The sequence below is a fragment of the Sturnira hondurensis genome, unplaced genomic scaffold (assembly GCF_014824575.4).
Source record: "Sturnira hondurensis isolate 20B ecotype Veracruz unplaced genomic scaffold, ASM1482457v3 Scaffold0016663, whole genome shotgun sequence".
Taxonomy (NCBI): Eukaryota; Metazoa; Chordata; class Mammalia; order Chiroptera; family Phyllostomidae; genus Sturnira; species Sturnira hondurensis.
In genome coordinates, this window is record NW_028089294.1 from 10,734,107 (window position 1) to 10,749,232 (window position 15,126).

At 46.0% G+C, this 15,126-nt stretch overlaps 1 protein-coding gene across 11 annotated transcripts in view; it reads right to left on the minus strand.

Annotated features, from left to right (window-relative positions):
• Positions 1 to 13,321: 13,321 nt before the first annotated feature.
• The window catches only part of LTBP1 (latent transforming growth factor beta binding protein 1), a 357,682-nt gene continuing 355,877 nt past the window's right edge, over positions 13,322 to 15,126 (minus strand). For all 11 annotated transcript variants that reach the window (XM_037066591.1, XM_037066593.1, XM_037066590.1 and 8 more), the window contains one exon: positions 13,322 to 14,326. In XM_037066591.1, coding sequence (XP_036922486.1) covers positions 14,145 to 14,326 — 182 coding nt within the window. In that variant the 3' untranslated portion in view covers positions 13,322 to 14,144. The remainder of the gene's footprint in view (positions 14,327 to 15,126) is intronic.

Here is a 15,126-nt window from a genome sequence, read left to right on the forward strand (position 1 = left end):
ACTCTGTTTTTGCATTGTATTGGAAATATTCTTTCGCTATTTTATAGCTATGAGCCACGCTTAAGAATCCAATAATAAGCTCCACTAAAAAAGTCCTTCATGTTCTTTATATACGATGTCACTTGAGCTTTTGTTCCCTTGTGTAGTGTGGTACTGAGTAATTACAACAGTCACCATTTATTGAGCATCTCCTCCTCGCCAAGCACACCAAGAGCTCTCATCTACTTCTCTTGTCAACTCTGCCAAGAGAGCATTAGTGCTCGTATTTTAAAAATAAGAAAATGAGGCTCGGAGAAGTCAAACAGCTTTTCCACAAATACTAAGGAAACCTGTAGACTACACCAGCCAGATAATGTCAGAAACAAAGTAGCCTTGAACTCTCAGTGGGTTAACACAACCACGGTTTATTTCCTACTCACAGTTCACATCCGGGCGGACTGACAAGGGTCTCTGTTTCTACAGCTACTCACAGACCTGGGCTGGCTGAGGGGGCTGTGCCATCACGTAGCTACAGCCGCCAGACCGAGCGGCCTTCTCCATCACCGTGGCAGATGAACGGAGATCTGGACAGTCCCACGCTGGACTGAAGAATCCATTTTTTTCTGTCGGGAAGTGCTCTGCACCACTTCCACTCACAGCCAATGGTCAGAACTCGTTACGTGGCTTCCGCTGTTACCCTGGGCCTAGAACATGTAGAAAAGCACTCCGATGTCCAGTGAGCAGCCAGTGTCCATACTGCAGAGACAATCTCAGATCTTTCCGACTGTAAAAGGTATTCTGTCCACTAGACTCTCATTTCTTTTGGGTCTAGCTAGTCTTTTCATCTAACCAACTACCTTTTATTTCACTGATTTAAAATAGCAGTCGTTATAGAAAATGTAGAAAACAGCACAAGAGCAATGGTGGTTTGGTGATTAAGAGCACAGGCCTTAGAGGCAGACTTCCTGAGTTCGTGTCATGGCTCTTCTCATTCTCTGTGTGTGCTTGGGTGAGTTAGGCAACCTCTCTGTGTCTTGGTTTGGCTCATGTGGTAAAGGGAATAATTCTGATGTTAGTAATAGAATCTACATAACAGACTTACCAAGAATAAATGAGTTCGTTGAAATAAAGCACGAGGACAGTGCTCAGTATGGTGAGCAAACAACCTTATAATTACTATTTCCAAACCACGTAGCTTTTCACGGGAAAAAACAAAAACCAGCTCCTTAGTTGAAAATGTAACTTCAGGCAGAAATTTTGAAAGCGTGTGCACTGAGTCACAAGGCAGCCACACAAGAGGGGATGCAAGTGTCAACCTTAAACCACCATTGGGAAAACAACTCAAGGTCATGTTCAGTTGAAAGTGGTTGAGCAGTGTGGTCTTAGATTGGTGAAAGTGAGTGTGTGTGCATGCGTTTGTGTGCAAAGGCCAGAATGTAAAGCAATCAAATGTCTGACAAGCCACATGTGAAATTCAATTCTGAGAGTTCCTCTTCATGGAACCTGTACTTATATAACATAACATATCTTCACATGATCTTGTATATTCATGAATCAAGAAGCAAAACATAGAAATATCTCAACAAGCAGGTATAGGGTTAAACAGTATCACTAACAGGCAGCAACAGAGCAGGTAGCGTTGCAACAGGCAGCTTGTGACCAGCCAATATCACGACAGGCCCAGAAATACCATGACAGGTGGATGGGGGGCATTGGCCAATATCGTGACAGGCTGGGCATTGTTGCCACAGGCAGCCAGGGGCCAGCCAATGTCATGACTGGTCATATTCGTGTAGGTAATCACAATGAGGAGGAAAATGACAATATGGTCTAAAATGGGAAAGCCTGCTTGGTTTTTAACCCAGTATTTATTTATTTGTCTATTTATGATACCAATGCATAGCAAAAAGTTTGTGAGGAAACGCACTGAAGTATCAGCAGCGATAACATTAGAGGTAACCCCTCACTCCCAGACTGGCCGAGGTGGTGCTCTAAGGGCAGCAGCCTGGTGTCCACACAGATGTCCACCTAGTGCTGGACATCCGTGTCAAACCATTTGTCCTTTCTGGAGGCGGCTAGGCTAAGGGCCTGGAATGGCTCATTCCCGCCTGGGCTTCCGCCAGCTGCGCCTGGGGACCCAGAGCCTGACTGCCACAGGCGCATTCCTGTTTGTCAGCTGCAGCTGGGGATGGTCACTGAGTCAGCTCCTGGGCCCCTCGTGCTGCGCTTCGTTTCAGGGGGAAACGCCCCTGTGTCAGTGCTGACTCCATGCTGCACCACAGGTGACCCTCCCCTTCTGGGCAGAAAGGAAGACTCCCCGGTGAACTGTGACCTTCTGAGGCTGAGAAACCCGGCACACCTGAGTGTGTGTCAGGGGAAGGGCCTTTTCCATCTCCAGAGCCAGAAGCTACTCTGCTCGGGACCTCCTGCCCCTCTATGCCTGGGGGACCCCCAGACATGTTGGGGGTGGGACATAGTGGAAGGGGCACCCACTTGCCTGGTTTGGGCCCTGTGGCTGCCCCAGGCTCTCTAAACTCTGATAGCCTGTGACCTGGGCAGGCTTCTCCAGGCACTGCCTTCCAGGCCAAAGGACCAACGCTGGACCTGGTCCTCAGCCACCTGCTTGGTGGCACATGTGTGTAAAATAGTCATGTACAAGCATGGACAAACACATGAGCACGTGCTCACATGCAGGCACACCCCCACTTCAGCAACCTGCTCCAAGGTGGTCCTCACCACTGCCTCGCTGCATCCCCACCACAGCACACACAGGTGGACATTGGGAAATCCACCCCCCCCACGTCCCCCCACTTCCCCATGGGCTGAAAAAGCCTCAGGGTCGTGCTGTCTTTCCCACTCTGAACACTGTGTTTCCCCAGGGAAAGTGGGTGTGAAGCATCAGCTGCCTTCAGTGCAGCCACCAGACTAGGAACCTGGTGCCATCCTTGAATCTTCCCTTCTCTCTTTCTGGCTTCAGACTGCCTGAGTCATCCGTGTGGCATCTCAGTGAATAAGATGAAGCCTTATGTCGATGTGGGGAAAAAAGAAAACCAGTAAAAGATACCATAAATCTGGGAGAGACTTTAAAAAACATTCCAATGTCTCTCGTAGCAGGGCACCAAGAGAGTGAGACATCCGGGTGCTGGTGACTAGGAACATGGGGAGGGACTTCTGAGCCCTGATCCGAGGGAGGGGTCTGAGAACAAAGCCCCCCCCTCCCCCCCAGAGTGGTGGACTCCTGCTGCTTGATGCTGAAACACAAAAGGCCCCTGACAAGAAACCCTGTGGAGGCTCCGGGCTAAACCTCCCTGCCCTTGTCAGTCCCACAAGGGGCTGAGTGAAGACGTGAGCAAAAGGAAGTAGTTTGATTGCATTGTTTTGTTTTTGCCTTGAAGAGAAATCCTTCTTCACATTTATACTAACATCTTGGAAGAAGNCCCCGCCCCCCCAGAGTGGTGGACTCCTGCTGCTTGATGCTGAAACACAAAAGACCCCTGACAAGAAACCCTGTGGAGGCTCCGGGCTAAACCTCCCTGCCCTTGTCAGTCCCACAAGGGGCTGAGTGAAGACGTGAGCAAAAGGAAGTAGTTTGATTGCATTGTTTTGTTTTTGCCTTGAAGAGAAATCCTTCTTCACATTTATACTAACATCTTGGAAGAAGATGCAAAGGGGTGCAAACCTGACAGCATCAGACTCTTCAAAGCTGTTGACAGGCTACAGTCTAGGGACCCGTGGCAGGAGGTAAAACGAGTGGGAGCAAAGGGGACTCTCTGCGGGGAGATCCAAAAAGGCCCCTCGCAAAAATTCAGACTGGGGAAACCCAGCTTGACAGCAGCCCATATTTTTTAAGATTTTGTTTTGTTATTTCACTTTTAGAGAGAAGGGAAGGGAGAAAGAAAGAGAGGGAGAGAAACACCAGCCAGTTGCCCCCTCACGAGCCCCCAGGTGGAGAGCCGGCCCAAACCCAGCCATGTGCCCTGACTGGGGTCCGAACCTGGTTCCCAGGCCAGCACTCAGTCTGCCGAACCACACCAGCTGAAGCAAGGAGCCCATACTTTTTAACCTTTTCATTTGCCATCACCTGGACCTTGCTCATGGTTATAGTTACAGTTCCCAAGCCTCTGTGTGTTTACCATACGGCGTGGAGAGAAAAGTGCGAAGGCTACGATGATGTGACGGTGAGGGCTGCCTCAGCCAATTGCTTGCTCCCAGCAAGTCCTCAGGCATTTCTGTTAGGAGTACCCAGTGATGGTTGTAGACGACAGCTCGTTGTGAGGAAGCATACATACTGAACAATGGCATTAGAAAATTTCTGCCCAAGAGTGACAAGTGAAGGAGACACAGCCAAAGTAACCTGAAGGAAATGACGGAGCAAACTTTTCTACTGAGTGTGAATGTCCCATCGACCACATTACGAGGTGATGACATACTTAGACCAGCAAGAAGTGGCCCCTCCAAATCTACAATGATCAAGAAAGCCATTTGAAACGTGGGTTTACATCCGCTGCCATTCGTAATAAAACTCATGCTATTTGGCTAGCACACTATGTCTGGAGTTATTAAGTAGTAATAAATGCAGTCCGGTGATTAGCAAGGCATGTAAAAGCTAAGCATCCAGAACAGGAAGACAAATTCCAGCCGTTTTTCAGGGAAAAACTTATCTGGAATAAACCCATTTCTTAATGGGTTTATTTCTTATTCTTAAATCTCACCAATCTTACTGCTAATTACTTAGAACCTTCTTTGGAAGTTTTTCGCTTTATAATGAAGAACAAAAGTCACAAATCTCTGGTTCTTCCTGTAATAGTAAGAAAAAGTGGGTGAAATAATTATAAGACAAGAGACCAGCAAACTAAGAAGCATCCCTTCATCAGCAAATTTTGGGGGAAGTCACATAGAAAGCATTGCTGAAGATACAAAGAAACGAACATTAGAACAGATTACTCAGTACTGGCCACGCATTTGTACAAATTTTGTAATAAGTCTCAGCTCGCAATATTTGTACGATTCTATTTTAATAGTTACCTTCCTGCTTTCATTTGTGAGGCATTTTTTTAAAAAATCTTACTAAATAATATGCCAATGATAAATGTTTTTCTAAATTTAAAAAACCCAATATTTAATGGGAAACTGTTGAAGTGTAACCTCCAAACCCAAAAGAATAAAATGTATTCCTGCAGAGACATAAAAGGAAGGATTTCAGGCACCCTTGCCTGGGACAGTCACCTCTGGGGGCTGACCCAGGATTTCATAGAGCAGCCAAGACACTGATGCTGGACGTGCACCCGCTACACCACTGCGTCACCAATGTGGTTCATTTGAACACAAACCTTTAAACAGCAGAACCTTACAAGACGGCAAAACCATGGAGGGCCTGTCAAGACTGCATCCTAACCCATTTTCTTCTACCCAAATATCACTTCCTCCTTCTCCCTTCTATAGGCATTTTCCCAAAGAACTCCTTCTAATTCAATACCCGTGTGCTGATCTCCACCTCAGAGTAAGTTTCCCGGGAAACCCAACCTGCAACATCGGCAGCAGTGGTCCAAGGAAACAAATGCTCGTAGGGGGCTCTGCAGCTGCCGCTCACCCATCAGGGCGTGGTGAGGATGCTGGTCTCGGAGGGAGGGGGCCTGCCTCCTGGCGATCCCCTGGGGTGTCTCTGGGTGTTACCTTCCTCATCATAATGATTCATGGATAAACACAACAGTCATGCTTAAGGGGGGCATGGAGATCAGGATCTCAGAGGCCTCAGGAATGAGGATCTGGGTCATGCCCATAGGTAAGCCATCTACGCAGCAAAGATGGTGGCTGAGTATATCAGCAGTAGATTATAAATATCATGGTCTTCTTTTGAAAGTTCACCTTTAATTCAATTCTGAGGTAGCCAGTGGAAAGATAGTATCTGTGTCCCCATTTTGAGACCGTTGTTCTCAGTATTTAGAAGTCTGAAGTCCTTACGAGACCTGTGCAATCAGTGTCTTCATCACTTTGGACCTAATTGGATTTTAAAATGACATCATGACTGAGTATTGGGCTTAACTAATGGGGAAATTGCCTGACTTTTGTGGTCATCCGCATTTCTTTATCTTGTTTCCACCATAATACATATAATTCTTTCCTTTTCATTTTTGAACTTGAGCCTGACATGTCATATGCATATCACATTAAGATATTCTGGTAAAAGTTAACTCTAAAAGTCTGGCATTTTAAAGTGGACAAGAAGGATTAGCTAATGAGCAGGAAAGAAAAATGAGGGAAATCCAAGGATTTTTACTGCCATCCAGTGGAGGTGCTCTCAGATAAATATGCTACAAATCCCATGGTTAATTTCTGTTTTCCACAGAAAAGTCCCAAATGTCATTTATTCAAGCTTAGGGATAACCTGCACTGTTAACTTGCCCCAGAAATTGTATTGTGTTTTCCCGATTTTAAGACAGTATGTTCAATCTGCCCTCGTGGTTCTGAAGAAGGTCATAGGCCGCACAGCAACCAGTTGACTTTAAGGTGTACTCCAGGCCGGGAGAATCTGGCCCATTAAAGCCCTGGTCTTGATCACACAAGGAAGTCCCGCCCTGGACCCCCTGCCCCGCCCCACATACACACCTGTGTGGAGAGCGAACTTCACTGCTTCACCATTCTGTCCCTGCCAGACACTTCGGAGTTACATTTTATCTGTGCTCTTATAAATGTGAGATCCTCCATTAACTATTTAGAACCTACAGAAATAAGGGAACTGGCCAAACCCCAACTCACTGATTTTAACTGAGCAAGAGCCTTGCAAACTCACTGGAGAAGACAAAGACAGAGAGACGGGGGTCGGGGAGCGGGGAGGTAGGGGGCATTGGAGAGAGACAGGGAACATTGTTATCACAATACTTAGAATAAAAGGAAAAAATTGGCCCAAAGATATCATGCCGGTTCTGTATAAGGCACTTTTTGGACTTGAACACCATGCAGTTTACACGAAGCTCATAAAAGTGTTAATATTTCCTACTTTAAAAACATATAGAGAGAGTGTTCTCTGTTCACTAGTAATTGGCCTGTTAACCAAGGTTTGACCTTTCTGGGCTGCAGACCCAAGCCCACCCACCAGCTTGTCCCCCGTCCAATCTCTGGCAACGCCGTCACTCCCCGACATTAAAATAAACACGACCCAGATCTCTGTTGCCTTTCTCCTGCCCGTTAGTAATCTATTGTGATGGATGGGGTTCGGGGGACCACGGGGTTTTGCCTGTGCCCATGGGCTTGAGCTGCTGGCTGCCAGGGACTGGTCCAGGCCAAAGAAACACTTTCAGAGAATTCGGTGCAGGCTCTACTTACATAATTCAAAGGGTGTAAAGACCAAAGGATGCAGTTGGCATCCAATAAAAAGTCATTCTGTATGGTATTTGATGGCAGATAAGACATGCCAGTTTTACAAGGAAATCTGGGGGAGGAGGGAAATGTGGAGAAAAAAATCAAAATCGTTTTCATCTCACTTGTTTTAAAGAGAATTTTAAGGTTCTGTGTAGATGTAGCGTACTATATACAGGGGTCCAGATGAAAATCACTGGTTATGGTTTGCAACAATATTCTACTGATCTTTTCTAATCTAAAACCATGGCGCCAAAGAGGATGTATCAGTATTAGTGACTTTTGGTGCTGAGTAGGCTGCTGAACAAAAATGTACTGGTGAATGGAACACTGTACACATGGAATCCTGTATAAATAGCAATATGATCTTCTACCAAACAATAGAAACTATAAGTAAATCATCACGTGAAGTAAATTTGAATATATTTTGCCAACCAGCAAAACAATGCATCAGAACAATTTTCTATATAGTAGTCAAAGGAGCCAGTAAAAACTCGGCACAAACAGCAAGAAAAATAAGTATGAAGGAATATCTATTTCACACTCCTACATGGAGTGGGAGTAAATATTTCATCGAATACTAGTGTACAGTAAAAGACAGAGGGAATTAATGTAGTCTAATACAAAGCACTGGACCTAAGGTCATAGCAGGGCCTCCGTGGGCTCGTGGATGACCAGATCCGCTGTGCTCTGCTGTTTGGTGCCCCTATGCGCGGTCACTAGGGGGTCGCGTTATTGTTATTGCCTTCTTGTTTTCTGCTCTTCCTCCCTTACCCCTCTGCCCACGGTCAGGCCTTCCACCTTGACTAGGGGACACAGGGTGGGGAGCGGAGGGTGTGTTGTCGGAGCAAGCGCTACAGCTCTGGCCTTGCTAGGTGCCAGGGCACTGCATTTGTCTCTTCTACGTCTCTGAACTGCACGTTCCCTAGACGACCCCTCTGGAAATACAACGTACTCACGGTTTTCATTTGGCACCAAGGCATGCCCCTGGAGTTACACGCGGTTTAAGAGAAGCCAAGTTACGATAACCAGTAATTGGCTGGCTTAGTTGCCTGCTTATAGGGGAGGGTAATAAAAGGTGGTATTATCTTAATCAATGGACACTTTTATATAATATTAAGTGGCCTGGGTTTCTTGGATGACCTATTGGGTATTCCTCCCAAACAGACAGTTCAGGTATGTTTCAGACTGAGAAGATTATTGTTTTCTTTCTTCCTCCCTTCCTTCTTTCCTTCCTTCCTCTCCCCACCTCCGCCCCCTCCCCCTGCTTCTCTCCCTCCATTCACAGGTGTTTTTTTTTTGGTTTTGTTTTCCCAAGGAGTTTACGTGGGCATACCAGAGGACAAGGACGCCCTGCATCTAAAAGAGGGAGTTGGGTCTCTTGTTGGCGAAGCGTGGCTTGTGCTCGCAACACCCCTGGTACGCGTTGCAGGTGCCTCCGTGGGAGGCGTAGTGCAGCCAGATGCCAGACTTCTTCCCTGGAAGGGGGGTTTCTCAAACAGTTGCCCCCAGTAGACAATTCTTGCTGAAGATTTCTTCACCCTTTTCATCTGAGACACAAAGTAGCAGAGGTGGGACACGGCGACCACATGGGTGGGTGCAAAGATGCACAGGGGGTAGAGGGGCGGCTGTGACCCGTGGGGGTGGCCAGGCAGCGCCACACCCCCTCATACTCAGCGCAGCACACTGCAGGCTTCATAGCGCTCTCTCCACATTCACTGCCACCCACAAAAGCTAGAGGGTTACTCCTGTAAGCAACACGACCAAGAGGAAATTTCTCCCTGGCTGCAAAATAATTCAATAAATGTAACATTTATATTCATACTAAGTCTCCTTAGCACATTAGGAATAGGAAGGAGCATTCTTCACCAGATAAAAGGCACCCATAAAAACGCATAAGCATGCATCATACTAAATATCATCGTGATAAAAGCATTTTCTTCAGAATCAGGATGCTGCTATCACCACACTACAATTCAATATTATGTTGGAGGTCTTTACTAGTTTCATAGGGGAGAAACGGAAAAATATGAGGAATGGGAAGGAAGAAGCAAACTCTCATTCAGGGAAGACACAATAAAATCCCAACATAATCTAAGGATAAATTGTCCATACGAAGAAGACAGTTTATCATGGTTCTGATCAATTTATAAAAGTCACTTGTATTTTTTATACATCTCTCAGATTCTTAATAGTCAGCATCAGTACAACATTTGCACAAATAGATGGGTAAAACTTTTGAATCTTCCAAAACTTACTGGGAAACATAAGACATTTGACATTGTCTGTAAAGAAGCTCTTCCTTCGTCACCCTGGCAAATGTAAAGTTGGAATTCCTTGTCGTGATGCCATTGGATTTAGAACCTAATAGACCTGTTTCACGCCAAGTCTCATGAAATGTTGGCGCTCAGACTCGCAGAATGCCCGTGCAGCGTTAGGGCAGTTGCCCCTGTTCTTGTGCGTCTGTGGCACTTAGAACACCCTGCTTCCGGAGGTTTTTCCGGAGACTGGCTATGCTGCCCAAGAGCTTTGTGGAGCCATCCTGAAGTAGTGATCATGTATGTGATCGCCATGCACGGGACTGAGGAATCGGGCTGGGAAAGGGAGTACCACTTCAGAAGGAGGAAACCAAATAATTAGATAACCCCTGACACAGCAGGGGCCTCACTTGTTGATGAGAAAACAGTGACAAGAGATAGGGACTTTTTCCAGGTCTTAAAGCAAGCCACAGAAGAGCCTGAAAGGAGGACTAAGGCGGGTGTTCCAAGGTGCCAAGGCCGGTGCTCTTTGTGTAAGACCAGATGCGTATTCCGCGACCAAAAGGACGGGACAGGGAAACTGGCTGTGCTGCTGCTTTCTTTTCTTTTTCCGGGGAAAATTGAGGTCCCGTACAGGTCTAGCTTCCCTTGGATGACTTACCTCATTGCAGTATGTTAGTTGAACTCCCATCTGTCTTCTGAGCTACCTGTGGGTCAGACACTAAACGTTCATCTCCATAGTCCCAGCGTCAAGCGCAACGCCTGGGACAAGTAAGCTGGCAGTGGACTGGCCACACTGAACCTTCCCATCACCACGGAAGGGTCTGCTGAACAGGCCCTGGTCTAGAGCAGGGAGGAAGGCAGAGAAGGCTCTGAGAATGAGGGACGCAGTGGTCTCCTCCGGGCGAGTTTCCGTCCCACCAGCGACAGCGGTCCCACGCACTCAAAGATGGGTGGAAGCTGGCTGAGGCCATGCACATCCCTGTGACGATTGCTGCTGTTTGATCCCAAAATTAGGGAGTCCTTTTCCCTGAGAAGTGTCTTCTGTGTTAGCAGACTGTGATTTATTCCTGCATTTGCAGTTTTTCCCCCCGATTCCTGTTTTTCCTCATAATTGCGACGAGCTGTGACGTTCATATTCAGCTGTGACAGCCATCTTTGTTTTCTTCTTACCACAGATTTGAGCAGTAAATCAAAGGTACTTTAGTATAGACTTAAATCAATCTCATTGGAAAGTTAGAATATTAGAACCATAGTATTTTTAATGTTGCCAGTTATTAGAATAATTCCTAAATTCATGGTTATGGCTTGTTCCCACAAGCAGGGACGTACAGTACTGGCATGTGTGGTAACTGCTTTCTTCATCTGTTGACCCAAAAGAAATGTTCACGGACCTCATTTGCAAACAAACCAGATTTGTGCTTTCTGCCAATATTGGGTCACTAACATTCACCAGAACAATTCGAATATGTTTTAGAGTCAGTCAATCCTTTGAGTGTGAGAATACTGAAGCTAAATTACAGTATTCTTTTTCACTTATGTTTCTTAGAGAAATATGAATGATGAAATTGTGCAAAACTTCGATATATGCAGTAAGGGTCTGGTTTGCTGGCTTGCACCTGGTTCTCATTTCAGGCAACATGGTAGATTTCAAGCCTATGACTTCAAATTGCATTGGCTTCCATCAGCTAGCCAGGCCCAGGGTTTTTGGAACAATGCTTGATTGTTATGACAAAAGAATAGAATGTTACCAGTGATTGGTATTTTAAAGTACAGAGACCTGTTCTGTGGATGGACAGAGAAGGAGACTGGACTCTTACTCAGACAGCTGGGAAATACAGGCAACAGCATGATGGATTATGTATCATTAGCATAACGAATGACCAGGATGCACTGCGCTATGCATCTGTCTCTTCGTGGCCGACTAGGACCACTGCTACAGAATCCCCAAACTGGGGTTTGCAGGACAATTACATATGCATAGGTAATACATATGATTCATCTGGAGGGACTCCTGAAAGGAACTGAAAGAAGTATATGTATCACAAAAGCAAAACTTTTTTCCAGGGCCACAAAACAAAATTTGTGCAACAAAATGTGCAAAATCTAAGAAGTTCCACTTAAAGGTATGTACTTTTATTGCATATACAGGTATCTCCTGCTTAATGTCAGCAGTGTGTAAAATCAAACATTTTGCAGGGAGAAGGTAACTGAATTTATGACACACCTCAACCAAAGCCCCCTAATCAAGTTCCTAAAAATACAATTAAACATTTAAAGAAACCAGGGTGGAATGTAAGATGCTTACAACATCTCTTCTTGATTGTCGATGTTTACAAAGTTGTTTTGTGTGCAGAAATTGCTTCTCTTCCATTGGAATTGCCCTTCTCCCTCACGTGGCTTCCTTGACACAATTTTTGATACATGCTCTATTTGGGGGGGGACTCGCACAACACAAGGTACAAATCAGGGCTAGACAGACATGGATGCTCCATGGAAACGCACTCAGGACGAGCACGTGAGCTGCAGCTGGTCACGTGGATTGTGCACGGTGGGCCTCTCCGCCCCAGGGAGGTCCCCAGGCACATCCCCTTTGTCGATAGCGCTTTTCAAACCTCTGTGGTGATTCCGACTGTTATTATATTTGGGGTATAACTCAAGACTCTGCCAACGCGGCAGTTCGAGGATATAAAAGTGTTTCTCCTATATATAAACATTAATTGAAAAATGTTGAGACAGACGGGCACATTTTGTGATGCTTGGGTATTATTTCAGTTTGTTATTGCTGCTGCAATGAATTGCCACACCTTTCGTGGCTAGGGCATTAGCAACACGCATTCCAGCTGTAGCCTTGACCCCCACCTGCCACACACGGCAGCATCCTCACAGGCTCTAGAGATCGGGGCACGGACATCCGTGACGGGCCATTATTCTGCCTCCGACAGATATTAAAAACCAAAAGCCTGTCTTTCAGGAAAATGGTAAATTAGGAGATTATCCGCCGAGTATGCCCATATATATGTTTTAATTTCTTTTAAAAAAACTCAGATGCTTCTATTAAGTGAAAAAATGAACTCTGAAATCCAGCTGAAGTTGGAAAACAGTCATATGACTGTGGATGTGCCGTCGGCAGGGAGTGGAACTTTGGAGGTCACATTCCTTTTTCCTGAGATGTGCATCTTCATTAACTTGCCACAGCTTCCACAACGAAGTTGTGGAAGGCTTCCACAGCAAACTGATTGGGTGGCTCACACAGCAAACTGATTGGGTGGCTCACACAGCAAACTGATTGGGTGGCTCACACAGCAAACTGATTGGGTGGCTCACACAGCAAACTGATTCTCTCACAATTCTGGCAGTGTCTCTCCTTGGCCTATAGATGGCCACCTTCTCTCTGTCTCCATACGACATTTCCTGTGTGTGTGTGCCCTATTCTGCTCTTATCAGGACACCTGTCACCTCTATTAGGGCCCTCCCCAATGACCTTAGTTAACCCTAGGTACCTCTTTAAAGAACCTCTCTCCACAGAGCCCCGTTTTGAGTCACTGCGTGGGGAGGATGTCCACATGTGAGTTTTGAGGGGACAAAAATTCAGTCCTTTACTGTGTCTAACACATTTAACGAGCCTGCAAAAGACGCTACTCTGATAGGGGACCGTTGGCAAAAATGCAGGTGGGGAAACACAACTCGTACACGTGCACTCATTGACAAGTACGCTCAGGCAGAAGTTTTTTCTAAAAAAATGGTGATTTATTTTGCTTTCATATACAACGGTAAATATGCTGGGAGCATCGAGTTTTCACAGAATGTTGCTGGGCACGCCTTCCGCGTGACAACACTCCTGTGCTCACTGGTCCCTCCACTTCAGTGTGGGAGAGGGGCCAGCCGACACCTGCCAGCAGCTTGGCTAAGAGTGGACATTACGGTCAGACGATACGCCGTCAACACAAAGCACTTTTCTCCAAATGTGTATAAAAGTTTTGGAACAAAACCTGTCTGCTCCACAGGACAGACAGGTTGAATTTAAAAGTGTTCCAGACTAGAAATAGCATAACCCTGTGTCGCAATACTTACAATACAGTTTAACAATATTTTACCAACAACTTGCGCACTTGAGATTTAAAAAAAAAAATCCAAGGGAAAAGAAAAACAATAGCCAAAGAACTGCACAACCAAAACAATGAAAATTATATAAAATATTTCCACCACTATTGAAATGCCAAATTTAATCAAGCAATAATAAAAAAACAAGACAACATAATAATACAAACTTCTGTTTAAAATAACAGCACTGCTCCGCCTCTTCTCCACTGAATTTTACATATGAACAGACTATATATACTGGTTTTTTTCAGAGACACGTCCGCTTGGCCTGCTCCACCAGCCAGGCGCACACCGAACCCTTGCCTTGTCTTCTGGGGACGCGCAACACTGCCATGTTCCCGTGCTTCCCACGTGCTGGGGTAGGCGCCATGCCTCAAGTATAATACATTTCTCTCTCTTCCTTTACACAGTGCAGGGTATATGGGCTTAGGTTATGCAGACAGTCGTTTACTCCAGGTCACTGTCTTTCTCTAAACTCAAGGCGGCGTCCGACGGAGTGCAGTAGTTCGGCCTGTCCGAAGGCACATAGCCCGGCAGACACAGACACTTGTAGGAGCCCTCGGTGTTGATGCACTTGGCGTTCTTGCAGAGAGACATCCGGTTGTTCAGCTCGTCACACTCGTTCACATCTGCAAGAAGCCGAACAGCCCAGGTGAACGAGCTTCGGTGCGCTCCGCGAGCAGAGGGAACCGACGGCTTACCTGGGGCGTCCAGGGGTCTGGCCTGAACACAGCGGGACTGTTCTCTTCCCCCTCCGACACCCCCACTCTGGAAACTTGCCCATTAATCTCTGTTTCAACCACATGATAGATAAGTAAGAATTTCTAGTTTTACCAACGCAGATTATCAGGGACGTTCTAGAACTTCTTTCCCTGTTATTTAACACAACATGAACAATTTGTTAGCCTGGCGTTTTACAGTCAAACCTCCAGAAAGCTAGAAAAACTACCCTACTTCTAAATTCCTTTCTACAGGTAGAGCACAGCTGGATTTGTCAAGAGGAACGCAGGGAAGAACCAAAGCAGTGAGCCCAGAGCTTCCTGAGCAGCCTCTCTTAAGACGGACGTTACCTTCTCAGGTTTCTTTCCACAGGAAAGAAAGGCTTGTACGCACTCGAAACACCTGTAATAACCAAGGTTTCCTGCTTTCCAGACCCACCACACATCAAGGCTAACAAAGCTAGGAGGGAGAAGAGCCACAGAAATTAGGAGAAACAGAACGAAACAGCAACCCTTTAACCCAAGGCCTTTTCGCACAGAAGCCAAATGGGCCCTGGAACACAATCTGGAAGATCACTCCATGGTCACATGGAGGAGGATAAGTGTGTGTTTCCTGTTCTTCTAAAACTAATTGGGAAGGCAGTAAGAGTTTCAAAAAGGAACTTTTTCGGAATGACTAACACCTAAGTTGTATTTTTTACAGACATCTA